Below are 26,112 nucleotides of genomic sequence, written 5' to 3'. Positions count from 1 at the left end.
TTCAACATCTAATTTAGTTAACTGTAGCATAAGCCACGTTGCTGGTGCCAATTTGCTCAAAATTAAGACTTAAGAAAATGTTTTTGCACAGTAATTTCAAGATGGCTGGTGTTTCGTGCAGGAGAAGAATGAAGAGAAGGTTGAAAGCCAAAGCTGTGGCAGCAGGGCCTTCATCCAAATTATCCATAGCCACCGCACTGAGTCCATGTCTCCTCCTGCTGGAAATCCCTGCTGACGCCAACACCAGCCTCCCGGTGTGGGAGGCCTTTAAATCTAAACAGGTTGACATCAAATGGACAGTCAGTCCTTACAGCATCAGCGTCCAATTGACACCTACGACCTCCAAGCAGGGGAACAGCACAGGTTCCTGTAAAAGTGGAACCACGACCAGCATTTCCTGCAGGGTACTGCAGCAACAGATCCAGGCTGTCATTCAGCAGCATGCTACCCCACAGAACACCTCCCGTGTGACGCTGGCCCTCTCCCAAACCACCAATGTGCTGCCATGCCCTACATGTCACCTGCAGAAAACCCCTCCAAGCTCTCCAGCCACTTCCTTCGGTGCATCCTTGCCTTTTGTCTCCACTCAGCCTCAGCTTTCCCATCAGCCCGGCTCTGTCACCAGTAAAGAGATCCCATTCACCACGCAGTCCCCAGCAAGCACTTCCACCTGCAAGTCGCTGGCTCAGTCTGATGTACCCTCCCCCTTGTCGTTCTTCACAAAGAGTGCCGCTGACATCAACATCTGCGACAACTTTCTTTTGGGCTTCTGTAGGGAAAGAGTAATGTGTAAAATGCACCACACTGCCTATCCGTTTCACTGGCAGCTGTGGTCTGTCCGCACCCACCAGTGGATCGACCTGTCCCCTCGCTCTCAGGTTTTATTGGAAAGGATTTACTGTGATGCAGATCAGGAGTACATTTACCTCGAAGATGGGTGAGTAAAAGGGGAGAAGAGTAAAGTTCATTTCTATTTCAGGTCATTTATCACAGGATTGATGCAAATAGGAAGATGGGCTCTGAGTAAATTGGTTGTCTCCAACATTTCCCTTAGAGAAGTCTATGGGAGCTATGCTCTGGACTTGGACTCGATGGAGTTGGACGATTTTTCGAAGTACAACGGGGTCAGACGGCTGACCAACTCTGATTCTACACTGCGGAACCCTCACTTTCCAAGCAAATGGAAAATCTACTGGTGGAACGAAGACAAATTTCAAGAGTACATATCGGTGATTCTTTTTTATTTTTTTTTCACAATATTGCTCCTTCATTCTACTGCCAGTTTTTGCTCTCAGCTTCGAGCTCTCATTTTGTCGGCTCGTCTTTAACTGCTCTTGATTTGCTGCTAGAAGTACCAGCGTCTTTCTTTTCATTGACTTATTTCTTTGCAGGACCTGTCTGCCATCCTACTAAAAAAGATGAGTGAAAAAGAGGCGACCTGCTCCTTCCATATCGGCACACAGGAGTACAGGGTGGATTTCACCACCATGACTCAGACCAACGTCACCACAGGGTTCCAGAGAGAAGTTCGCTATAGACCTGTGTACCGCTCTCCTCAGTCCATGTGGCCTTACCTCAGGTTGGTGGAGTGTAGCAGGGGAGAAGTAGAAACCATTGGGAGAAAGACGCAAAGTCATGTTTGTTAGTTTTTTAGTAATGAAAATTGGTTCAGTACTAACAAGAAGCTTTATTAATAGCTTATAGTTCTACATCACATCTAAAAATGAAGAGAGGGGATTTTCCTCCTAAACCCACACCGATGCCACAGGAGAGGCATCCATCTCCATCTTCCTCTCTACTTTCAGACAGCCTTTTCAATCCCTGTGATGACAGGAAACAGAAAAGTGGTCAAACTGGTGAGAAATAAAAAAGGTTCAGTTAAATCTACCAATCTATTTAATATAGTGTGTCAACCCCGAAACGCACCAGTATCACCTGTTGTCTCCACGAGATTAGCCCTACTCAATATCAGATCACTAGCCAACAAATCCCTCTTAGTAAATGACATGATCATGACCTATAATCTAGACTTTTTATTTCTTAGTGAAACATGGCTGACTGAATGTAGCTGTGATACCATTCTCAATGAGGCAGCACCAACAAATTTCAGTTTTATCAACAAGTGTCGAAGTGGTAAGAAGGGCGGGGGAGTTGCCGCCATTTTTAAATCAGTCTTTCAGTGCAAAGAAATTTTACTTGGTGATTTTAGCTCTTTTGAATATCTCTGTTTTTTAGTAAAGGGGGATCCAAAAGTTATCTTCCTAATCATTTATAGACCACCAAGATACCCAGGAACTTTCTTTGATGAGTTTGCTGAACTGCTGTCAGTTATCTGCACTGACTATAACTTTTTTATCATAACAGGGGATTTTAACATTCACATGGACAATAACATGGACACTAATGCCAAAGAACTCTGCTCTCTACTTGACACTTTTGGCCTCCTTCAACATGTGGACCCACACATACTCGAGGCCACACACTGGATCTGGTTATCTCTAAAGGTGTTGATATTTCTTTTGTTGATATCAAGGACTTGGCGCTCTGATCATTTCTGTGTGTTCTCTGACTTACAGTTAACTCCAAACATTCAGTTAACCCGTGTGTCTGTTAGAAAAAGGTACATAAATGAGAATACCAGTTAGGGCTGAACGATTATGGAAAATAATCTAATTGCGATTTTTCGCGCCAATATTGCGATTGCGATGCGATTATTTTTTAAGATCTTTGTCTTCTGTATTATTAAACAAAGACAAGCAATACATCATACAGTATGGCCAAGACTATATTACATTAATTTTAAACTGTTCTTTCCTGGAAGACAGACCTCTGTTATGATGACATGAGGTGATGCATGAATTGATGACTGACATTTTTATTTAACAAAACAGTATATTTGAACATACACAATAGTATATTTTGAGCTTACAAACATCTGAGCATAAAGTGTTGACAAGGAACAAGGAATCACATGCCATGACACCAAACTTCTACAGTAGTACAAATATGGTCTGTACTCACAAAACGATGCATTTGGAAGTTTGTACATAGTCCAGGAGTTTATTATTATCAACACAAGCCTGATAGCTTCTCTGCTGCTAAAGCTGCGTCAACGTCACTTCCTTGATCTGGGAGCTTCAATGTAAGATGAGGGTTGATCTACTACTGTAGACAACAAAGTATATGCTATATTCTACATGAATTTTTATGTTGTAGAGTTGTGAATTTATTTTATCAATGGAGAAATTGAGCAGCCTTGCTTTGTTGTCTACAGTAGTAGCTCAACCCTCATCTTACGTTGAAGCTCCCAGCTCCCAGAAGTGACGTCGACGCAGCTTTAGCAGCAGAGAAGCTATTAGGCTTGTGTTGATAATAATAAACTCCTGGACTATGTACAAACTTCAAAATGCATCGTTTTTTGAGTACAGACCATATTTGTACTATTGTAGAAGTTTGGTGTCATGGCATGTGATTTTAGTGTGGTAATTTTGGAGATACTGCCAGGGTCCGTTAGCGCTTGTACTAAGCTATTCGGGATAACTCGGTAACTCGGCTGATGTTCGGCCAAGATCGGAAAAACTTCGGGTGGGCTACTTGGCTGGATGTCACGGTTCAAATGACCCGGTGAATCTACTCCGAACCATCACTTTAAAACCAAAATAGTCCCACACAACTGATGTGCAGTTCCTCTTTGAAACTAGCATCCCCGCAGGGTCTGGTTCTGTTGAGCCTGAGGCCATTGTGTAGGTTACAGCTTTGCTTGCGAGTTCTCTCCGGTAGACTGTTTCATAACGTTGCTCCCCGTGTCACGTGACCAGAGTGCAGCCTCTGTGGTTAGACAATCTCGTATGATCATATCACATGTTTTACTCGCGCATGTCACGTGAACAGAGTATAATCGCAGCCTTTGCGAATAGAAAATTGCACTTGGTCATATCGCGATATTATCGCAAATGCAATATATCGTTCAGCCCTAATACCAGTGCTAAGTTTATGGAAGTTATAGCTATGTCATCAACTGCGAGTGTAGAGACAGTTGATGAACCCTGTAGATAACTTTAACTTGAAAATCTCAAATGTCATGGATACTGTTGCACCTGTTAAAAATAAGATGATCTTGAGCAGAAAGCGAACACCATGGAGGAACACTATGATGGTAAAGGCCTTGAAAACAGAATGCAGGAAAGCAGAGCGTAAATGGCGAAAAACTAAACTTCAAATTCACCATGACCTCTACAAACAAAGTCTTTGTAATTTTAACCACGGGTTACTCCGGGATAGACAACAACACTTATCTGAAATGATTAATAAGAACATCAACAACACTCGTGCTCTGTTTGCTATGGTTAATAAGCTGACAACCCCCCCAAAACAGATAGTTCCAGAACTCTGTTCCACAGAAAAATGCAATGAATTTGCTTGTTTTTTCAATGAAAAAAATCCAATCTATAAGGCTAAATATCAACATCAATCGGCAAAATAATAAAATGACGCAATCCTTAAAACCACTTAGGAACCAATCAACTATGATGTCAGAATTCAATACAGTTGACCAAAAAACCATAGAAGAAACAGTCCAGCATCTTAAACCATCGACATCCTGTCTTGACACAATGCCATCTGACTTCTTTAAAACTATTGTAAGCTCTGTCCAAACAGATTTGCAGCAAATAATAAACTGCTCACTTCAATCAGGCACGTTTCCTAAACTCTTAAAAGTAGCTGCCATCAAGCCACTCCTAAAAAAGAGAACATTGGATGCTTCCATTTTAACCAACTACAGACCCATCTCAAATCTTCCTTTTATAGCCAAGATTGTTGAGAAAGTGGTTTTTAATCAACTCAGTAACTTCTTGAACTCCAGTGGACTCCTTGACAAATTTCAGTCAGGCTTCCGACCTCACCACAGTACAGAAACGGCTCTTATTCAAGTGTTAAATGACATAAGGTTGAACACTGACTCAGGCAAGGTGTCAGTTCTGGTATTGTTGGATCTCAGTGCTGCATTTGACACTGTGGATCACAGTATACTGCTGAACAGGTTGGAAACCTGGGCAGGACTCAGCGGGACAGTCCTAAAATGGTTCAGGTCCTACATGGAGGAGCGGAGTTATTTTGTGACTAATGGAAGTAATCAATCTGATCAAGTGGCTATGACATGTGGAGTTCCTCAGGGGTCAGTTCTTGGACCCCTTCTGTTCACCCTATACATGCTGCCTCTGGGTCAAATTCTGAAGAACTCTAAAGTCAACTACCACAACTATGCAGATGACACAGATATATCTCGCACTGTCTCCAGATGACTGCAGTCCTATAGAGTCATTGTGCGACTGCTTAGAGCAAGTCAAAAAGTGGATGAACCAAAATTTCCTTCAGTTAAATCAAGAAAAAACTGAGGTCATTGTGTTTGGCAACAAAGAGAAGAGGTTTGCTGTCAGTAAACATCTTGAGTCACTGTCTCTAGAAACTAAAGACCAAGTCCGGAACCTCGGCGTGCTGATAGACTCAGACCTGACCTTCAACTATCATATCAAATCAGTCACCAAATCAGCCTTTTATCAACTTAAGAACATATCCAGAATTAAGGGTTTCATGTCCCAAACAGATCAGGAGAAGCTGATTCATGCTTTCATCTCCAGCAGACTTGACTACTGTAACGGTCTTCTGACTGGACTCCCCCAAAAGAGTCTCAAACAGCTGCAGCTCATTCAGAACGCTGCAGCCTGAGTTTTAACCAGAACAAAGAGATCACATCACATCACCCCAGTTCTCAAGTCTTTACATCAGCTCCCGGTCAGATACAGAATAGATTTTAAAGTTCTGCTACTCGTCTACAAATCACAGAATGGTTTAGGTCCAGAATACATGAATGACATGCTAGCAGAGTATAAACCCAGCAGAGCTCTGAGATCTACTGACTCAGGTCAGATAGTGGAGCCCAGAGTTCAAACTAGACCCGGTGAAGCAGCTTTTAGCTGTTATGCTGCTCACAACTGGAACAAACTACCAGCAGAACTGAAATCAGCCGCAACTGTAAGCACTTTTAAATCCAGGTTAAAAACATTTCTCTTTCGGTGTGCTTATGGTTGAGTATATATCTTTCTTTTTCCCCTCTTCTTTGATTGCTTTTAACTGTGTTTTTAATTTTTATTCTATTTTTTTTCTCTTTAAATTGCTGCTTTATGCTGTTCTTTTAAATGCCTTGTCTTTATCTAAAGCACATTGAGTTGCCTGTGGTATGAAATGCGCTATATAAATAAAGATTCTTGCCTTGCCTTTCAGAAAAGATGGCGGTCCAACAGACTTGTCTTGTTAAGAGTTTATATAAGTATTAATAGAGGCCAAGATAAAGATAAATGTCTTTATTACATACAATAAATAGATACTTCCTATTTATCTTCACTCCCCAAAATTAGGACAGGAATCCAGTCTGACTTGACCACGCCTGATGGTGTTCCTCCTGGGACCAACTTTAGCGTGGATCCTCTTGAGGAGTTCAGCTCCTGGTACCCTCCAGTCTGGTCTCCGGCCTCAGAGCAGGATTACAGCCTGGTGGATGTTCCAGTGGGAACTCGGGCTTACCAAAGCATCCAGAAAATCTTCCATGACAGTCTGCCCGAGACCAAGATGGACATCATCAGCATCCAACAGCTCCAGAACTCATTCCACTGGGACAAGTACCAAAGGTCGTCTGCACTTCCGCTTTATAGGAGATGTTGGCGTGAAATTGCTCGCCCTTGTTGCCAGATAATATTTAACTTGACGAGTTCTATTAGTTACGGGATATTTGAATCAAAAGAACGCACTTTAAGGATTACTTTCTAACAGTTTTACCTGTGTTGAAATTACAGGCAAAAGATACACATGCAGAAGCAACGCCCCAAGGCTAAGCAGCCCCTGGAAAGGCATCTCTTCCACGGGACGTCCAAGGACGCCTCAGAGTGCATCTGCCACAACAACTTTGACCCTCGAGTGGCCGGGGTCAACGGTAATTCCCAAGGTTACGGATCCTACTTTGCCACCACTGCCTGCATATCCGACTACTACACATCAATGCAAGGCTCAGGAGGGGTTCGCCACATCTTCCTGGCCAAAGTCCTGGTGGGGAGGGCAAGTATGGGAAAACACAACTACCGCCGGCCGCCATTTCTCAACTCCAAGACACAGCGCTACGCCCTTTACGATTCCTGCATGGACAGCAAGGAAAACCCCAGTATGTTTGTTGTTTTTGACAGCTGTCAGTGCTACCCATACTACCTCATCAAGTACAAAGCGCTGCCTGACGAGATTAATATTCATGAGTGATAATGACAGGTCTTGCCGGCAGGGGAGTTGTTGTTGATTGTTCAGAGGGGAGCCGTGTTCGTGATGTCACTGTGAGCAGTGTGATGCGTTGTCACTAGCAGTTGGAGCACAAGTTCAGTTTTCATAAAAATGTGCGATCCACGGATTCTTGAAATGCAATGACGTTCTACATGTGAGCAAAAGGGAAAAATGCATTCAAAACAGTTTTCAAAGTTACTTTATTTTGGTTATTGAGTTAACATCAAGGAAAATAAGTACTTTTTGTTTTTTTCTTCTCAAATGCATCCTGAATCAAATTGCTCAGTGCGCGAAAATGATGTTTTCATTAATAAGGCCCCCACCCACCCCCCAGCATAATAAAATGTAAAACAGGTTTGATCGTCTGTCATATTTTCATCGGCTGGAACACACCAACGTGCCCGATTGCACGTTTCTCAAATGTTAGAGCTGGAATGTGTTTCCCTAGAGGACTCTCACAGTACAAGAAAAACAAATATTTCCATAAATCCTTTCGCCCTTTTTGTAAAACTTAATTGCACAATTTAATTTTAGTCGAACACAAAATGACAACTGGCTTTTGATAAACTGCTAGGAAACGGTTCCGATAGGCTTTTTTGAGCTGGAGAATACAACACAAGATAGCAGTTAGGCAAATTATATCCCTGAAAATATCCTCACCACGTTTGCACACCCGGGCATCTTTCTCCGAAAAAGAATGCTCTGTGGCAACAGCGCTCTTTAAAGTACAGGATTTTTTTTTTTTTTTTATTCTTTTCATAGTCGTCACAGACGCACACACAAAACAAGAAAAACACATTAAAGACGCGTAAGACACTGTCCATTACTGATATATAATGTTTCCCTTATGATTAAATAATTTAAAAAAACGGGAAGAAATAGAGGTGACGTGTCAAGACAGTTATCATTTCAAGACAAAAGAATATGGACGGGAAAAATCCCTCTCAGCTCATTAAATGAATACTCACTGAAGACACAACAGACTTTTTAAGGTTAGTTTCCTTAAAAACAAAGCCTGGGATGATTCCTGCGTCTATATGCCAAAGAAATATAAAAACTCTTTAGTGTTTCAGTCCATCACTTCCATCCGTTACTTTAAAAACTGAAGCGTCATAATATTTAATGTTCTTTAAAGACTTGTACATAAGAAGGCTTTACATTGTTTTTATATAAAGCATGTGTGCTCTTTCTCTTAAGATGTGCAATTCTGCATTTATGCTTTCTTTTGTGATAATCCAACTTGTTAAGACAGAGTATAATCACAGCCACAAGAAAAAAAATGACTTGAGTCAAACAAAAAACACTGCTCTTAAACATACAACCCACCCTGCCCTGCACCGAGGATAAATGACGGACGACAGGACAGAAATTAAAATTTAAAAAAAAAAAGTAGGTTAGAGCACAGCCACGACTGAAAGTGTAAAGAAAGAGATAGACACTACACACTGGTAACCAGGTGAAAAATAATTGGTTTGGCCTGCAGATGGAGCCAAAGGAAAAGCCATGTTGTTACGTAATTCAAAATGACTTTACGCTTCGAGCTGAATCGTGTCACCAAAAACACCGAGTAGAAACACATCACGTCTTCAAACGAGGTCACAAACATGACATCAGTCCTTAAGAGCAGCTGTTGACAGCGCAGAATAACCGAGAGTTTTGCCTTTTCCCTTTTAAAAATGGACGCTTGTTTACAATTACGACATGCTGCGAACAGGTGGGTAAACTCGTATGAAAACGACTCCTGTTGAAACTGCACGAGTAGGGGGAAACCAGAAAAGGGCCGCACGGGAACCGAGAGAGCCGAGGGCTGCCAGCAGTGCACCTTCTTCTACTCACAGGCCAACTTGCTGTCAAAGCTCGACAGGCCGATGGCAAAGGCCTGAAGAGCGCACATGGGATAGTTGTAGTCCAGCGTGAAGATGTCTTCAGCCACTCGACCGAACTGCATGACAATGTAGTCGGCTGCGGTCACAAGAAACAGTGTCGGTCAAAAGGATGAAAAGCACTAAGCTCAGTATGTTCATGTTGAGATACCACAGAATACAGAAAAAAAACAAGATACAGCCAGGAAAAGGCACTTACGGTCATTGTCGTGAACTATTTGAAAGTTTTTCACAGACGCTTGTGTTACGCGGCCGTGGAAATTCAGCACGTAGGACTGGGTGTCGTCGTTCCACACCGGGGCCTTGTTGTGCAGCTCAATCAGGTTCTCCAGTGAGTGATTCTGCCACCTGTTCAGGAGGCTCTCCTGATCCTGCAAAATAAAGACACCCACGTTCAGGTTTGAGCCTCAAAGTCCACATCAAGACCACACATTTTGCCTTTTGTGCTTCCACCTTTGCACGTCATCTTTAAAATGTGCAGCAGCTCGAGAGTCAAAATGACATCTTTCAATGAAGTTGAAAAAATTCCACTACAAGAACACGAGGATGTCAAACTCTGCATGATTCATTAGAGATAGACTCACATTTGGAGGCCTTACAGGGACTCTCTCAAAGTTCATGCTCATGCTGGGGATGATTACAGTCATTTTACGTGGTCCTTTAAACCCCAGCACGTTGGTTTCCTGCCGAAAAGGTACAAAGACGGTGAAAATTTCACTTGGATTTTAAAAGGGAAAAAAGTACAGTCGGCTTTTGTGTTTTGCTCACATAGCAGATGGCAGCCAGCTCCTGCCGTGTGTCGCTTTCTTCCAGCAGAGTCCCAGGATTTTTGCAGGGATTGGTGCCACGGTTGTACACTGTGAATTTGGTGCCCATGAGGTTGGACCTGAAAGGAAACACGCTGCTGTTTACATGTTTGCGCGGTTTTCATATTTGATATTGAAAGCTGAACTGAAAAGAAACCGGTCCGCTGAGAGATGGAGCAATGTGTGGATTTGGTTCTCAAGTCTCTAGAAAATCACTCCATCCCACACCGAACCAGTTGTCCTTCTCTGTTATGTCTGTCTGTTGGTCATGTCATTTTGCAAAACCCCTCCAGATGGTCCAAGATGAAGTGGTGCGTCTGGTATTTGATCAACCAAAAAGAACAGGTCACTGACTTACTGAACTTCTCTGGCTAACCAGTGCCTGCCCGAATCTAATGAAAGTCACAAATGCTTGCCTACGGAGTGACTGAGGTGTCTGCACCAAGCCATCTAGGCTTATGCTCCTTCTCTGCCTCTGTGATCCTCTCAGGAACACGATCTCGTGCAGCCATCCCAACGCACCTACTGTAAAGACTTGACCCTCTTGCTGCACGGAAGATTGAATGTTGTTCCCCACTTGTAGGATGAAAGCGTCTGCTAAATGTTTAAATTGGAATGTAAGAGGAGCGTGGCTTTACCTTAGTTTACCTATAAAGCTCTCTCCCTCCCTCGACAGATCGGTGGCATCCACTGAAATAAGGTAGTTGGAGGTTTTACTCTTCTTTCTCTTTCTTCCTGCCAGCAAGAACACCTGATAAGAAAGATAATAAAAAGGTACAAATGTAAGGTTTGGTATTCAGAATTAAAACAAAGAGTGCTTAAGTTATTGAGGTCTTCGTACTGTCTGACTTTTGTATGACAACAAGGAACAGACAATTCTTTACTAAAACAAGTCCTATTCTTGACTTTAAGGCTCAGGGCTCACCCTCTTGCCATCCTCTCTTTCCATATGCATGAAGTAGGTGGGGTAGAGGCCGCGGTCCATCCCCTTCTTATCTCGGCTGATGCGACATTTCACAGTGACACCTTGGGGTGCAGGGCGCAACACAAACTCCTCCAGATTAGCAATATCTGCTAGTAGGCTTTCTGCTGTGGGTGATCCAGGGATAACCACCTCCTGAGTAGAATTAACACAGTCCATGAGTTTTGGTTAGACGGCTGCCTTTCAGATTGTAACTTCTGTGATGAAACAGTCACAGAATGGGTGAGTGGTTGGCAAGGTTACTGAGCTACTCACTGGAATGTCCTTGCCACTAGCAGCTGAAGCAGGCCTGGTTGTGTCTGTGTGAGAGGACTGAGAGCGTGTCCGTTCTTCCTCCACATCTTCCTCGTGCTCACTGACTTCATCAAAGTTCATACTTCCACACAGACCTAACGGAAGAGACGGTGCACAAGTGTGAGAGAGCTTTAATGATGCAACTTAGGCCTTTACGATTCATCCTACTGGGATAAGGGAAATGACCCCTGAGGCTCTGTGTATATCCGCCACTACAAAAGAATATTAGGGAGATTTTCATTCCCAGAAGATTCTTAAGTTTTGGTTCAACACTGTCCCTCAGGTGGATTTAACTCCTTTTTAGAGTCTTTGCTATAAGACAGCAGCTTACTTAAGAAGTGATGCAATACTTAGGAAACAACTGAAGCATAATTCTCTGGAACATTTGGGGAAGGAAGAGGAGGGAGGGAGGGAGGGGGGTGTTATTTCTTCTAACATGGGGAGACAGATTTCAGCTGAATGCAAAAAAAAGGAGAACAAAATTATATAAAGGGTTCAATTTGATTCTTTTCAAGAATGATTTGAAGCAAAATAACATCAAGACCGTTCAGCTTTACTTTGTTCTCACCCTATAAATTGTTGAAGACAACAGGCTACAGCCTGGCTGATATCCCTGAGCCACACACTCGAGCAGATATCAAGTGACTCCAGCAGACTGAAGCTGGTCTGGACTGCTTGAGAAATCCGTGTCTTCGTTGATAATTGCATTCATCAGCCAGGATGTTGCTTTTGGCTGCTATTACAGCCCACTCTATTTGCTGTCAGAAGACAGCAGTGGTCCACTGTTGTGGAAGCATCTTAGGAAATGGGGAAATTGTGAGATGTGCTAAAATTTATGCCTGCTGGGGCATTTAAAACTTTTAAACTGAATGCTCAATTAAAAATATACATGATAATAATGTAGCTTGAGGCAAAAATAAATAAATTAATGAACTTTCTGGCTCACCACTGGTAAAGCCTATTTCATTACAAAATAGAACATTGCCTGCTTGGCATATTACAAAAAAAAACCTCCCCTTCTTAAGATATCTCTGCTTTTTTCCTTGTAGTGCTTGGCTAGATATCCTGGGCAGATTAGAGGGTGGAAAACCAGTGGCTTTAAAAAATAAATAAATAATCAGCCATCAGGAAATGGCAAAGGCGGGTAACAAATGATCTACCAAGTAAAAACAAACAGACAAATGTGGATGTAATTATCATTAGATGTCAAGAATATTATATTTTGAAGTCAGATAAAAATTTTCACTTTATTCTGGATTGATAAGGACGAGTTAATCAAATATGAATGTGCCTCAAAATTCCCATTTCTTTGGTGTCTTTTGGAGCTGGGGAAATATGTGAGGACAGGGAGCCAAAAATACCTGCTTGAGCTCCAGGGAACATATTTCTACACTACACTGGGCTGACATGAACAATGAGGCCTTGCATTATTGAGAAGAATAGTGACATTTACTATTGTAGCATTCCAAAAGATATGACAAACAACATTTGGTCTGTTTTTGCTCTACAGTTGCAGGCGGATCTAAGTGTATAAGTCCCTGTGAGGTGAGGTTTAGTGAGATTTTCAACACATAACGATGCCATCGATGAGCACTGAAGTGTGAACAATACCTGAGAGTACTGTTAAAAATGTTCCCATTTCTCACTGTGCCACCATTAATTGGCCTCCATTTCTTCTCCTTCTGCAATCTTTTCCATTTTCACACACATTCACTTTATTTCATTATCACTTTTCACACTGAACTGTTGCCTCAAAAATAAAGAGAATGTAACAAATACTGAGAATTAGCAAAAGCTGAAAGGATGGAGAACTTTGTTGCCACTGTATGTAAAATATAAATCACTTAGCGGAGAGATTTTACAGAAACAATGTCATGGTAAGCTAATATGAGGGCCTAGCAACAAAGCCACAGTGGGTGTTACATCAAACCGCAGGTTATATTCCATAAGCATCGAATAAAAGTCCAAATGGTTTAGAAAATCACTCCACCAACAAAATGCATTTGTTTTATTTGTAAGACAGTAAAGGATTGGCCTCTGGTGGAGGGCTCGGAGAGAACTCACCTTGTTTCTGCAACATCTCGTGGATGTTTGTCTTGGGCTCGAGCAGGGTCTCTGTGTCTCCGTCTCTCTCGCTCTCATCGGCAGCGGGCGACTGGGGCTGAGACTGAGGCTTGCAATGAGACTTGGGGGACTGAGGCCGGGATTGGCTCACTGACAGGATTTGGATTTTCATTCCCAGATCAGGGGTGTCTGAGCCCAGGAAAGCAGCTGGGCCATCAATACCTACACGGGGGAAAGTAATTAGCTGGTGCCTCAGCTGTTAATTTTCCTTACAACGAGCTTCTTACAAGGAACCGCTTGTCTGCATTGCAGCTCTGCTGGACCCGAGTCCTCATGCTGGCTGACAAACAAAAGCACTTAAATAAGCTAAAGACTATCCCTGGAAACTTGCTCTGCAAGTTCCTTTCAGGGATTCCATTCAGCCTTTTTTCATATATGGGAAACGTAGCATTCTTGCCTTTATCAGTCCTTACATCCCCTTTACGTTGATGTTCCCAGTGGCTTCATTCAAATATACAAATTATAGTGACCCAAGTATTCAAGGTCCAACATTGTAAGACTTTAAATTAAAGAGGATCCTTTAAAATATACTGGAATGAAAGCAGCGAATGCAGCAAATAAGAGCAGAAGCTTATTCTCGTGCAAACGTCACCTTTTACTGCTTTACCTTTTATATATGTCAACATGTTGTGGCTTGATCTGACAAACAACCCTATTGCGTGGTTTAGTAGTTCAGACATGTTGCCCCCTCCTTTAGAGCAGCAGAAATGATTCAAAATAAAATAGAAAATATAATAAATAGAAAAAGTAAGATATTTTCCGCTCCACACTAATGAAGATGGGAAACTGAAAATGATATAATGGATCAATAAGACTGTTATTTTTACTGCCTAAAACTAGAAATAAAAGCCCACCTTTGTCTGTGTGCTTTTATTGTGTTACAGAGCCTTGTGTATGAGGCTTTCCGTTAAGAAATATATGATTATTATGCAGTTAAGAATTTTCCCTACCATCCATGATGACATCGTTGGTGACGCTGAGATGAGACTCCACCAGTGGGGCCTGTTCCTCACCACGTCGTGTCCTGGATCGGCGGGGCCGAGCCTCTGTGTTGGGTTGGACCATCAGGGGTTCCTGACGTTTCCTCCTCTGCTTCTGTTCCAGCAGTGCTCTCTGTGAACGCAGGTGGAACAGGACATGCGCCTCAGAATGGAAAACCACTTTGTAGACATTAAAATACAAGAATGAAATGTTTTGGGTCAAGGATAGTCCAAGGTGGAAAACAAGAATAAGCCACGAGCAATTAGATTAGTATGCATGATGAGATACAGCACGTCTCTCAGGAGGCACTTCAAATAGCCAGGACAATAAAAAAAAAAAAAGACAAAAACAACTCCAGCCTGATGCATAAAGCACATTTCAGATGTTTTTTTAAAAATTTTTAAAAAGATCTCTTATTACATATGTGAAAAGTCAGCAAATTAGACTAAAAGCTGCAGGTTTAACCTCTCAAATAGTTTTTATTTCATGTGTCGACTGGCTTCAGTAGCTGAGAAATACAGGGTTTCAGTGGAATTTTATAAGTTTTCCAGGAAAGCCTGGAATTTTTTTTTACAAATTAAAGTAAATTTAAAACACTTTATCTGTGTTATGGGCAATATGTCAAAAAAAAAAAAAAAAAAAAAAAGCAGAAAAAGCAGAAAAAGCATGAGTCATAATGGATTCCAATGGGCTACATCTATTGGCAAATGTAAAAGCAATAAAACTCAAGGAATCAAGTAATTTGTCGTCTAAGTCCAATCGATGGAAATATTGGATGACTTGCACACATGAGAAAATATGAATATTCAAAACATGAATGTAAATGGCCAAAATTATGAAAAGGTTCTCATTTAGTTTTATGTTGAGTGCTACACTTAATACTGGCTCAAATCCTTTCATCACAAAGTTTCGGTCGAGCTGTGAGACAGTCAGAATTCATCATCAACAAGATTGTTTTTGGTAAACAGATATTTGAGCCTGATGAATTCATAGAACTGGCCTGATTGTAGTCCTGTTGTTTAATGCATTGTGTTATTGTGCTCCAGAAAATTCACTACGGTCATGTTGTATGCACTAACCACCCCCCCCCCCAAAAAAAAAAAACCCCAAGTGTGGTCAGAGCAGCCGATGGATTATGCAAGCACATTAATTAGTCTGCCAAATGCACAACAACAAGTCCTGTTAAGTGATGCTGTTTAGTGAGCTGGAAAAGACCAGGAGGCCTCGTCTCCCATTTGTCCGACCAAAAAGCTTTCATAACTCATCCGTCACTTTGCGAACACTGAGAAAATTCTAGGACATATGTTTCACTGTTTGTTGCTGTCTGTACGGCTACGGTAACATCTGCTGCTACTACATGCTCACACTCATGCTCCTTCCATGCATCGACAACTATTAGGAAACAGTCACAAGACTCGAAGGAGCATAAACTACATAGGAGGACGAGTCGCAGTTAAAATACACTTTATTCTACGGTCAAGTGTTTGAAAAGTCCGGAAGCTCTTAAATGTGCATTGATTTGTTGTCAGATCAGCATAAGATCAGGACTGTGTGCCCAACTTAAGCAACAAATAAATATAAATAAAGCACAAAACAAGTGGCAATATCCTAATCACATAATGACTCCGGGTGTAATAAACGGAAGTGGAAATCATGTCTGATTACAAGTTGCACACTGGAGGTACAGTTGTGCATTTGATCAACTTTTTAACAAAAATACATAAAACACTTAGACAAAACTAACATCTTGTTTGGTCCTCCGTTGAGCTATTTTAAGACGATCCATTGTATTTGTCTTAAGACTGAGAACTTGGCATTTACAGATCAGGATGTGACTTCATTGAGGCGTTCACAATCTCTTCCTGCGTTAGCCAAAACATGGGCTACAAGTGGAGCAAAGTCTTAGAATTTGAATTTCTCCTTCTCATGTATCCTTTCAAAGAATTTCATCAGGGTCGTAATTTGATAAAATGTAAAGAGGTAATAAGCAGCTATAAAAGACATGAAAGTACCATCAGTGAGAAGTTAATTGCTTTTTTGAATTCGACTTTCCTGTTGCCGACACACTGACTGAAAAACTGTCTAGTTTAACAAGAGTCTCGCATCTTTATCATTTAAACAAGCTGTTATCCACACGTATACATACATATATATATATATATAGAAAAAATAGAAAAAATATTAGAGGGTACAAACCCGTTCCATGGTAATCATGAAAAAGTTTGGGCTCAGTTTAGGATTCCTCTACAATACAAACAACACAGATTCCGTTTCTCCGGAGTTTGGATGAAGAAACGAGCTTCTCGAACAGACGGCGCTCCAGCTGGGCAAGACGCCGTCTCTGTGTCCCTTATTTCTCCTCTGGAGCTCAGATTGAGAATCGATAAACTGACGGTCCCCACTGCATTACGTGGTCCTCTGACAGAAAAAGGTCTAGCTCAGAGTGAGAGAGTGTGTGTGTGTGCAGTCACCATTGCTAACTGAATGAGCAGTCATTAACACTCGAGCAGGAGGGAGACATAGGGGGAGAGAAAGGGAGACTGAGAAAGAGGCTGGGAGGTGTGCTCCGAGGGAGACGTAGTCACGGAGCCCCAGGTACTTGTTTCTGTTTTAAAAAGGTGTGGGAAACACCAAGTTCAGTAATAGCACGATAATAAATGGATTTAGCCTGTGTCTGACCCCGTTAGAGCACAGGAGCATATGTGTTTGTCCGCACGAGTTGCATAAGAACAGACGACTGCATAGAGGCTGTTTGGACTCAGCTGAAAGTATGCGGCACAACTCAGTGGGACCACGGGACCCGCACACACAGCCAGGCGTCTCACACTAAACCCTCCTCTCCCTTTGAACTTAGCCAGCCACCCCCCCCCCCCCCCCCGCCCTCCTTCTTCCCTAATGTGTGAGATCGTGGAGCACAGATTTCAGCTTAAATCAAAGCTCTGCTCCGCAGCTCCACAGGAAGGTTTGGGATGAAGGGCCTTATCGTGACTCAAGAGGAAAGGATTAAAAGGGAACCACTGTGTGACAGAGGATGGGTTAAGTCAGTGTGGTTGGTTGGTACAGAAACAATGCAATGTCACGATTAAGGTAGCTTTAAATTTCACATAAAAAAAATAATAAAATCCCACATCTTATGCACACTCCAAAGGACTGTAAGACAACACAAATCAACAAAAGTGTGATTTGTAAAAAATAATTGAATGATTCCGTGCTGTTTGAATTTAGAATGACGGTCAATCTCCCACCTGTTTTTCCAGCTTCTGTTGCATAAGACTGGCGCTGTCATCCTCAATGCCACTGCAGAGGAGAAGCAGGCAAACACATCGAGCAAGGTTTCACACACATTTCAAGAAGCATAAAAAAAGTGAATTTGATGTTCCTTATCAAGCCAGTGGAGGGGGGCATTGGTTACATTTTCATGAGAAAAATTAAGGCTTTTGTGTCCTGTATCGACTTCCGTGAAACCTAAATAATCCCAGCATTTAACGTGAAGAAACGAGTCCAACAAAACTTAAATAAAATCCACAGGTGGAAAAGCTGAAAACCCTATTATGACAAATTAACCTTGGACATGGCATGACTCAATTCTATGATGGTGAATTTGTGAAAGAAAGGGAAGAAGTGACAGAAAACAATGCAGTCTGACGGGAAGCCTTGCAGTATCGGTGCTTCTGTGCATTTACCTTGGACACCTTTCTGAAGGGGCTGAGCCCATGTTGCTTAGCTACAGTGAGGAGACGGCGGGACAACAGAAAGAGTCACCACTGTCAAGTCTGACTCAGAGACCTACAGAAGCTCCACTTCTATCTCTCCGTCCAACACTCATACATGTCTGTGATGTAACATGCAGGTCACCCACTTTCATTTCTCTTTTATCTTTTCCTGTTGAGTAAATCTTAAAATATCACATGTTCAACTTGGCTGAAATGACTTTTAATCACAGACGGATTAAAGCTATGGGGTGACGAGTATTCAAACGGAGCTGCCACTTTCTGCATTAGGTGAGCTTATCAGATATCCTGCTCGCTCATCCTCACACCCTATTTTCATCTCCGTCAGTCACTCTCGTATCCTTTCTGCGGCTGCAGATTGTACATGCCGCGCATAACTTTGGGATTCTAAAGGACCGCTTTTGAATTCCCGAGACACAAACACAACACACAAGGCTTGTTTGGTCTTGTAGGAGTGTCACAATTATCATCATCATCTGTAGCCAAACAGCCAGCATAGGTGTGAGTCGTGATCTTGCCACCGTCCGTCAAGTTAGTCATCTTGCACCACAGTGACATATCATCGCTGATGAGTCCTTCATTAAGTATCCCTTACTGCTGGCATTGGAAAGCAGATGGGGCCTCCTGGGGGGCCATTATGGCACCTGAGAACAGGGGCTGATGACAGAGAGGAGGGCGGGAGGACGGCGAGTGACTTCTTAATTACACGTGAAAATGTCATTTGGGTTGGTGGGGAAATAGTTGGGTTAAAGACCTGGGACTGAAGCCATCACAGTGGTGTTTTAAGGCTGGCGAAAATGATTTTATGTTGACAATAAAATGACAACAAAAGTAAGAGTAAATGTTCATTAGCTCTTAAAAATCAAGATAACACCGTTTCACTGATTATACGTTATACTTTGTCATTTGTTCATTTAAAAAGAAGCATTTTCTCAGTTAAATCTTACCCTTTCAGTCAGAGAACACAAGACTGAAAATGTTACTTTGGACTCTATAAAGTGCAATCTTAAAATGTTTTCTGACATTTTAATCCCTGTGGATGTTTTCATTCTGGTCATAAACATTTCCATGTAGGTCGCTTTTGTTATTCTATATTTATGATCATTCTTACTTAAAACAGTTTAGCAGTTTAAATCTTTGGGTGATTCACCTGACATTTGAGAAAGATGAAGGTTTGTGTTTAAGTGTGCAGCGTGTGTTGTTGTATACCTTGATGTTGAGGTCGAGGAGAAACTGGCAGAGCTGGAGGGTCTTCAGAGAAAAGTCGGGAAAACAGGATATATGGAGAGTAAAATGATGACATCAGTTCAGGAACAAAGTAAAAAAACTTGCCAATATTCTACAACATGTAAATAACACAGCAGTCACCGTGTGCCTTGACTGATTATTTGTAGCTACTGTGCTCCATTTACAGGAAATGCAAACATGCAAAAAAACAAAAAGATACAAATAACGCACAAACGAACATAGTTAGAGGGAGCCACGTCAGAGCTGTGAGTGATTAAAGTTTCATTAGTCCATCACAGCTTGGGTGACAGGAGGACACACCACTGTTGTCCCTTCTTCTTGGGTGTCGCACCAAAGTAACCATGGAGATTGTGGCTCCGTCGTCAGCACACCTCCACCAGCATTGATTAAAAACCTCTGACCACGTCCTGTGCTTCACGATAATCGGAGGCCTTTAGCACGGAGCTGCAAAGATCCACAGACTCCCAGGGGTGGACTGCTGAGACGTGTCAATGTGTCGAACAACTCATCAAAAGTCTAACCATCTACTCAGACATCAATGCGAGCCATAACATGTGCACTATAATATGTAGAACTCTGAAAATGTTGGATGCAATGTGAATAATCAAATATTAATGAAAGAGTACAACATATCTGGGAGTACATGAAGAGTACTTCTTTGAAGAGTCCAACTTAATTCCTGCTGCAGGCATTTCAATGTCCAATTTGGAAAGGATCCAGGTACAAAAAAAGGGCCGATGAGATTAAATATTGTAATCACCGCTTGTTGGCACGTGGAAACAACAGAGAAAAATCTTGCAAAACACAAGTGCCTACCCAACAACAGCATGAAAAGGAATGTTATCTGCTGGGCTTCGATGATTGGCCAACATAGCTCTCCGGTTGAGGAGGGATCACTTTAACTGTCATCACAGAAAAAACTAAACAGTTTTCCACTGATTAGTTTAGAAATCTGTCAAATTGTTTCCGAGCAGCACTCGCAGCTACGACGCGACACACACACACACACACACACACGAGTTAATAGATATGTTCTTGTGGCACTGATTGCGTTTGTGGACAAGCATGTGATACCAAACCACACACAACTCCCACTGCGCCTCTGGAAAGCTCTGCAAAGATTTTGTCCGAGTACGGCTGAGGTGCAGCTTCACTCTGTCCGCCTCGCTGATCTGTGTTCGTTCGTTTGTTCAAGGTGTCTCAGCACAAACACACCGAGCTGCTGCTCTGAGAGTGCAGAAAAACTCTCTCAGTCAGAAATCAATAAGACCTATTTGCTGGATCTTCACGGGTCCTTGTGTCATCATTTAAAAAAAAAAAAAAAAAAAAGACTGCATACTTTTAACTCATTGGCTGCCAGCCATTTTCAGTGAAGAGCCACCCATACTGCCAAGTGTTTTACAGTATTTTGACTGATTTTCCAAGACCCACAGAAAAGTGTGTTTTATGACTATGTACACACCGAAATTACCAAACGAAAGAGTAGACTCTCTTCTTTGATCAGGAAAAAAAAGTTTGTTTCTACCATTTTCAGTCCTTTAGTAACAGACAGTAGAACATAGGTTGGTTTCACCAAAAACAGCTGTTTGACCAAAAAAACAGGGAAAACAAGCTTCTTTTTTTTGTGCAAAGTGGCACTGCTGCCACCTAGCGGGTAATTTTGCCAGTATATTCTCTGTTTCGTGTTTACAAGCCTAAGATTTAGTGACAAACTCCGCTAGATTGTCCCCCAGCCCGCTCCGTTAAAAAACGTAATTGACGTCTATAGACGTCTTTGGCAGTGAACATTTTTTTTTAAATTGACGTCTATAGACGTCAATGGCACCGAAAGAGTTAATGAAACTCTTTTCTTCAACGACAGCGATGTGTAAAATGGAAGTCAAAAATAATGCAACGACTTGCAAACAATTCAAGTGTTATTCCCAATTGAAGAAGTAAAGAATAACATCAAATGACCATAGACAAATATCAGATAACCTCTTGCCAAGTCGGGAACTGAGAAGATAAAAAAAAAAAGAAGCAAAGGGAATGAATCTAAGTCACAATCATTCTATCTATTTCAGGTATCAGCTGGGTGAGTTTCTCAGCACGTCCTTAGTAACATGGGTGTTCCAATCCAGCATCAACAGCACACACACACACACACACACACAGAAGAAAGAAAAAAAAAAGGCTAGATAGACACAAATCACCGACTCTGGTTACAGCAAACACAGTCGCAGCCTGATGTTCTGAATAAGTAACGACAAGGTGGTGGAAACATGAGCAAGAGGCACAGTTTGACTGCAGGTCATTCTGTTTTCCGGACAGTCAGCTGGCCTGAAGGATTAGGCTATGACTGGACGAAACATTATGGTAACACTCATCTCAGAACTGCCAAACATCACCCTGTACACTGCATTCTAACAACTGTATTCTGAAAATAGCAGTAGCAAAGATTTGACAGGAAGCTTTTTTACGGGAGCCAGTTCTGCAGTGTGAGCATATGAAACGGTTCAAAATAATCCCTTTTCTCAAAGCATGTGACATATGCGTGCCTGTGTGTGCAACTACCTGTATGACCAGCGACTGTAGACAGGCTGAGATCCCTCACTCTTTACAGTGTCCATGGCTGCAAATGCAGGAACGCTACTCCAAGTATCTCCTACAGTACAACAAAAATCTTCATTCGCACTTGTGGTCCACGTTTCAGCGCAGTCCAGCTCAACAGAGAGAACCAGGAGGCTCCAAGATCTCTGCTAAATGTCACTGTGAAAGAGTACCTACACCATGTTCCACCCATGGGAGTGACAGCTACCCGGTGCTGAGGTAGGCTCAGGTGATGAGGCTTGTGCCGTTACCATGACTTCACACTTCAGGCAACGCACAGGGATCCAGCAAAGAAAAAAAAAAACAAAACAGGTATGAAAGCGACAGCCCTAAATGCCAGTGTATCGCAAAGATCAGCCAAGAATGAAGAGAGAAGAAGTCTGAATGTTCTAAAAACGTCAGCAAAGTTCTTAAAGCAGGAATGATGTAATGAATGCAGAAAAGAGCTATTTGAGCCCATTTGTTTTGTACAAGAAATTGCTCTTTTCCGGTCAGTTGCAATGTTAGTCAGGCTAGTTCTTATCACATAACTTCCCATATGCTACTGCCCAACTACCCTCCAGTAAGTTTTTTTTAGAGTCTATGCAATCAGTAGCAGCTCATTTCCACTGACTCATAAGCTCACACAGGATATAATCAAACCACAGATACTGTCTGGCACTTCTATTGCATACAATAGTGGGAATTTATTGAGCTTTAAATAGTCCAAATCTCTTCCAAATAATAACTAATGCCCAGTCAACATTACTGGATTACTTTGAGCTTGATTGTCTGCAAATGAGTAATTTCCCCCTGTCTGTCACTATGACAAAAAACTGTTTTAAAAGGTAACTCAATAAAACAAAACCTATAGATCCCCCTTATTATAAAAAGGCACAATGTGAGGACCTTGATCTAGTTGCTAGGAGACAAGAGGCTTTCATTTGTTTTTTTGGTGCCTATTTGCAAGAGTGAGAGAGAAAAAAAATCATCAAGACAAAACGAGGATTATGCGGTGCATTTTGTCCTGAGCGACGGCAGTAAAATGGTATACAAGTCAGCTGATGATAAGCGGGGGAATCTTTCACCAGAGGGAGTAATTATAGGACTCAAAACTAATGATGGAAATAAGCTGTAAGTGTTGATAATAATACCATTTCCCATGGGAAAACCAGGCAAAACATTCCACTTACGACTCTCTTACGATTAGACTTTGCTTTCCCTGCTGACTACTCGCACTGCTCGTTGCAAACGCACTCCTAGAGCACTGATTGCTCATGGACACTCAGCGGTATCTGGAACTCTGTTCAAACCTATGCTGTTCCGTAGAACTCAACATGGGAAAAACCCCTACGCAACAAATACCAGAAATGCTCCTTAAAACTCAAAGCATATGTATTTGGAATTCTATGAAAAAACATTCAACCACAAGCTATGCTTTCAGTCGCTGAGATAGACCACCATCCAATGGACAGTATGCCAGAAAAATTAAAAACATAAAATAAACCCACATTTGATTTATAACAATGGTGCTGCAACATCCAACTAAGAGGACTTCATTTCAATTGGGGGGGCAGGGAGAAAGGTCAGTAAAACACCATCCGTCAGCTACATGTTTAAACTATGCAGACGTACTGAGAAAGAAAGTGATAAATAATCTATTGCAAAAGCAGCCGAGGTATTCACTAACTTCTTTGAAAGCCATGGTAAGGCGTGTTCTCACTTAATCATAGCAAGTGAAACACTCCACTATAAGAGAGCCTTGGTAGGCCTATCTTTGCATGCCAGCAAAGACAATCCTGAAAAACCACAGGCTATCGTTACCTATTAGCTGAAGATTGTAGGCTTTTTACATTTATTCAATACAGATGTGCCATTTTGCAACTGTTTTTTTTTCTTTGTGACAACCTTTCCCCTTACCCTGGCAATGAACAGTGCAACAAAACATAAGAAAAACGCCGTCAGCCCCCCCGTAGCTTCAACCCTGCACTTAAGCAGTCGTTGCAACACAACATTCGAAAGGCTGCTATGAAAACTGTCACTACTCACATGTATCATCCCTACACGGACACACTCTGGGATTTGTAACTGCAAATAACTGCCAAGAAGCTCAGCCTTCACCATCATGTTCAAGATTTACTGTTAAATGATTCACGTGAAACAGGAAAGATCTGCAGTTCATCGTTGCAACTGAGAATAACAATAACACTAATGAGAACGTAATTAGTGATGCGCCAATAAAAAGCCTATTTTGAAAGAGCCTACAGAGCAATGTGCAACCCAGCTGGTGTGCTGATCAGGAACAGGTTTGAAAGCCGTATCAAACCTCAGGACGATGTTTCTTTTTTACTGATTTAACCTTTTCTACATTCTGATGAGCAGTTTTACTATTACGGACAGCCTTTGGGTGATGGCCCTTGTTCAAAATCTGATAAAAAAAAAAAACTCAGAGTGGCACCGTAACAGGAATGGTTGGAGGCAACTTTGATTTTTAGCTGCCTGGAAAATGAAAGGAGACCTCTGCCGCAATGCTTGAATTTGTGTACAGTAGCTTTCATTGTGTGAATGCAAGCACACACATAAACCCTCAGGCCCAAAGCAAGACCTGTTTGCATGATGAAAAAATATATATCTGTAGGAAGCCCAACTGTGCACTATGCTCAGATGAATTTGGTTTTGCACTTACTGATTTACTCAGTTGGTTCGTCATTTATTTGATTTAGAAATTTGATCTATTTGGTGGTTATGATATAAAACAGCTTTCATGAATGCTTTGATACACACACTCGCACAAATGACTACAGACAGTCATGTTCAGACATGACAGCCAGAGATTTTTTTTTTTCTTCCTCAGCCACTTATCTGCATTCAAATCTCAACTAGTAAGAGCATTGAGGTAGTTTTTGACGCCGTGTGGATGCAACAATATGGAATACAGAGCAGCGTAAAGGCTACACTGTAATTAAACAACAAGTGGTAAATGCCATTCTATTTTCAGATTCTTCATATCTATTGTGTTTTTCTAGGCTACAAGATAGAAAACACTTAGGTTAGATTATGCGTTATATAAGAAATTGCATGCCAAATTCCAGTCTACAATTGGATACATCTGTGCAATTTCTTATATAGAATTGCGTAAAGATGTAAGCAAACTAACACAATCGTTGTTAATGCATCGCATACGATGAGTTCGGTCTTTGTAAGTAATTCATCCTTTCGAAGATCAAGATAAATTAAAACATTTTTCCAAAGCGAAACACCCAAACAAAAACCGAATCTACATGTGTTTAATGTTTTATCCCTTTTTTTTTTTTTTTGCTCCTCTTCTCTATCCTTTTAGCTCGTCCCTGATGTCTAGAGGGATTTTGCGCTGTAATATTGCGACACTTTGCGCTTTCGGTAAGTTCGCCATTCAGAGAGCACCACTGGTCGTCTAAATAAGTCAAATTACATGCAGTCATTTGTCTTTAATTGCCAGCTTTTGTATGATAGAGCTAGCATATTACCGTTAGAAGCTAAAGCTAGCTGCTTCAGCCCAGCCTCCGCTGTATGCAATGCTGCTTTAATAAAAGTTGTGGGCGACAGTTAAGTTTTCCAAACAAAATGGTAACCCCACGACTCAGGTCCTCATTCCACAGTCGACTAAACAGCAGATGATGTACTAACAAAGCAGTCGTTATATTTTTTTCTCACCTTATGCTGTAGTAACTCATGTTTATCCACGGTTGCCAAGGGAAAGCCCTCGTGAGAGGTAGAACTCTTTTTTTGTGGACGCGGTTGTGGACAACTCTGTTACTCTGTCCTTAGTTACCAAGCACACAAAGAACGGGGTTCGCTATTGGCCTGCCGTGTCTTTAGGTTGAATCTGATTGGTGGACATTCGAGAAAGGTGCGCGAATACGCAAATCAATTTTTTAATTTTGTCATAAAAAAACTGTACATATATTATTGATTTTTTTTTTTTAATTTTAAACGACTGTTATAATAACTGTGTTTCAACATAATATAATTGTAAGTCATGGGTTGGCTGTAATTACCATTGATTTTTACTAGTACAGTAGTCCCCTCTTTCTCAGTCCTCAGAGCATTTGACATAAATGTTTCATCAGTAACTATATAGTATTTATTCTTACAGCCTGAGTTGTGTTAATATAAATGAAATACGAATTGTG

General features: G+C 41.6%; 2 protein-coding genes across 6 annotated transcripts; one reads left to right on the top strand and one right to left on the bottom strand.

Annotated features, from left to right (window-relative positions):
• LOC142385235 (protein mono-ADP-ribosyltransferase TIPARP-like) lies at positions 1 to 7,668 on the top strand. Its single transcript, XM_075471570.1, has 5 exons — positions 1 to 937; positions 1,055 to 1,229; positions 1,392 to 1,579; positions 6,417 to 6,686; positions 6,852 to 7,668. The coding sequence occupies exons 1-5, from the start codon at positions 78 to 80 to the stop codon at positions 7,303 to 7,305; spliced, it is 1,947 nt and encodes a 648-aa protein (XP_075327685.1). The 5' UTR covers positions 1 to 77; the 3' UTR covers positions 7,306 to 7,668.
• On the bottom strand, positions 7,507 to 25,737 carry tulp3 (TUB like protein 3). 5 transcript variants are annotated; one of them, XM_075471573.1, is made up of 12 exons: positions 25,634 to 25,737; positions 19,334 to 19,375; positions 17,639 to 17,690; positions 14,363 to 14,525; positions 13,353 to 13,574; positions 11,250 to 11,383; positions 10,938 to 11,129; positions 10,651 to 10,763; positions 9,975 to 10,092; positions 9,791 to 9,889; positions 9,406 to 9,577; positions 7,507 to 9,285 (listed from the first exon to the last, which is right to left on the bottom strand). In XM_075471573.1, the coding sequence occupies exons 1-12, from the start codon at positions 25,651 to 25,653 to the stop codon at positions 9,152 to 9,154; spliced, it is 1,461 nt and encodes a 486-aa protein (XP_075327688.1). In that variant the 5' UTR covers positions 25,654 to 25,737; the 3' UTR covers positions 7,507 to 9,151. The 5 variants fall into 5 exon arrangements, with proteins under 5 accessions (XP_075327688.1, XP_075327686.1, XP_075327687.1 ...); XM_075471571.1 differs by lacking the exon at positions 25,634 to 25,737 and adding an exon at positions 21,926 to 22,493; XM_075471572.1 differs by lacking the exon at positions 25,634 to 25,737 and adding an exon at positions 20,189 to 20,482.
• Positions 25,738 to 26,112: the final 375 nt, after the last annotated feature.

This window comes from Odontesthes bonariensis, chromosome 8 (genome assembly GCF_027942865.1).
Source record: "Odontesthes bonariensis isolate fOdoBon6 chromosome 8, fOdoBon6.hap1, whole genome shotgun sequence".
In the NCBI taxonomy this organism is placed as follows: domain Eukaryota; kingdom Metazoa; phylum Chordata; class Actinopteri; order Atheriniformes; family Atherinopsidae; genus Odontesthes; species Odontesthes bonariensis.
The sequence above is the reverse complement of the archived record's forward strand: the minus strand, read 5'-3'. Positions and strand labels throughout refer to the sequence as shown.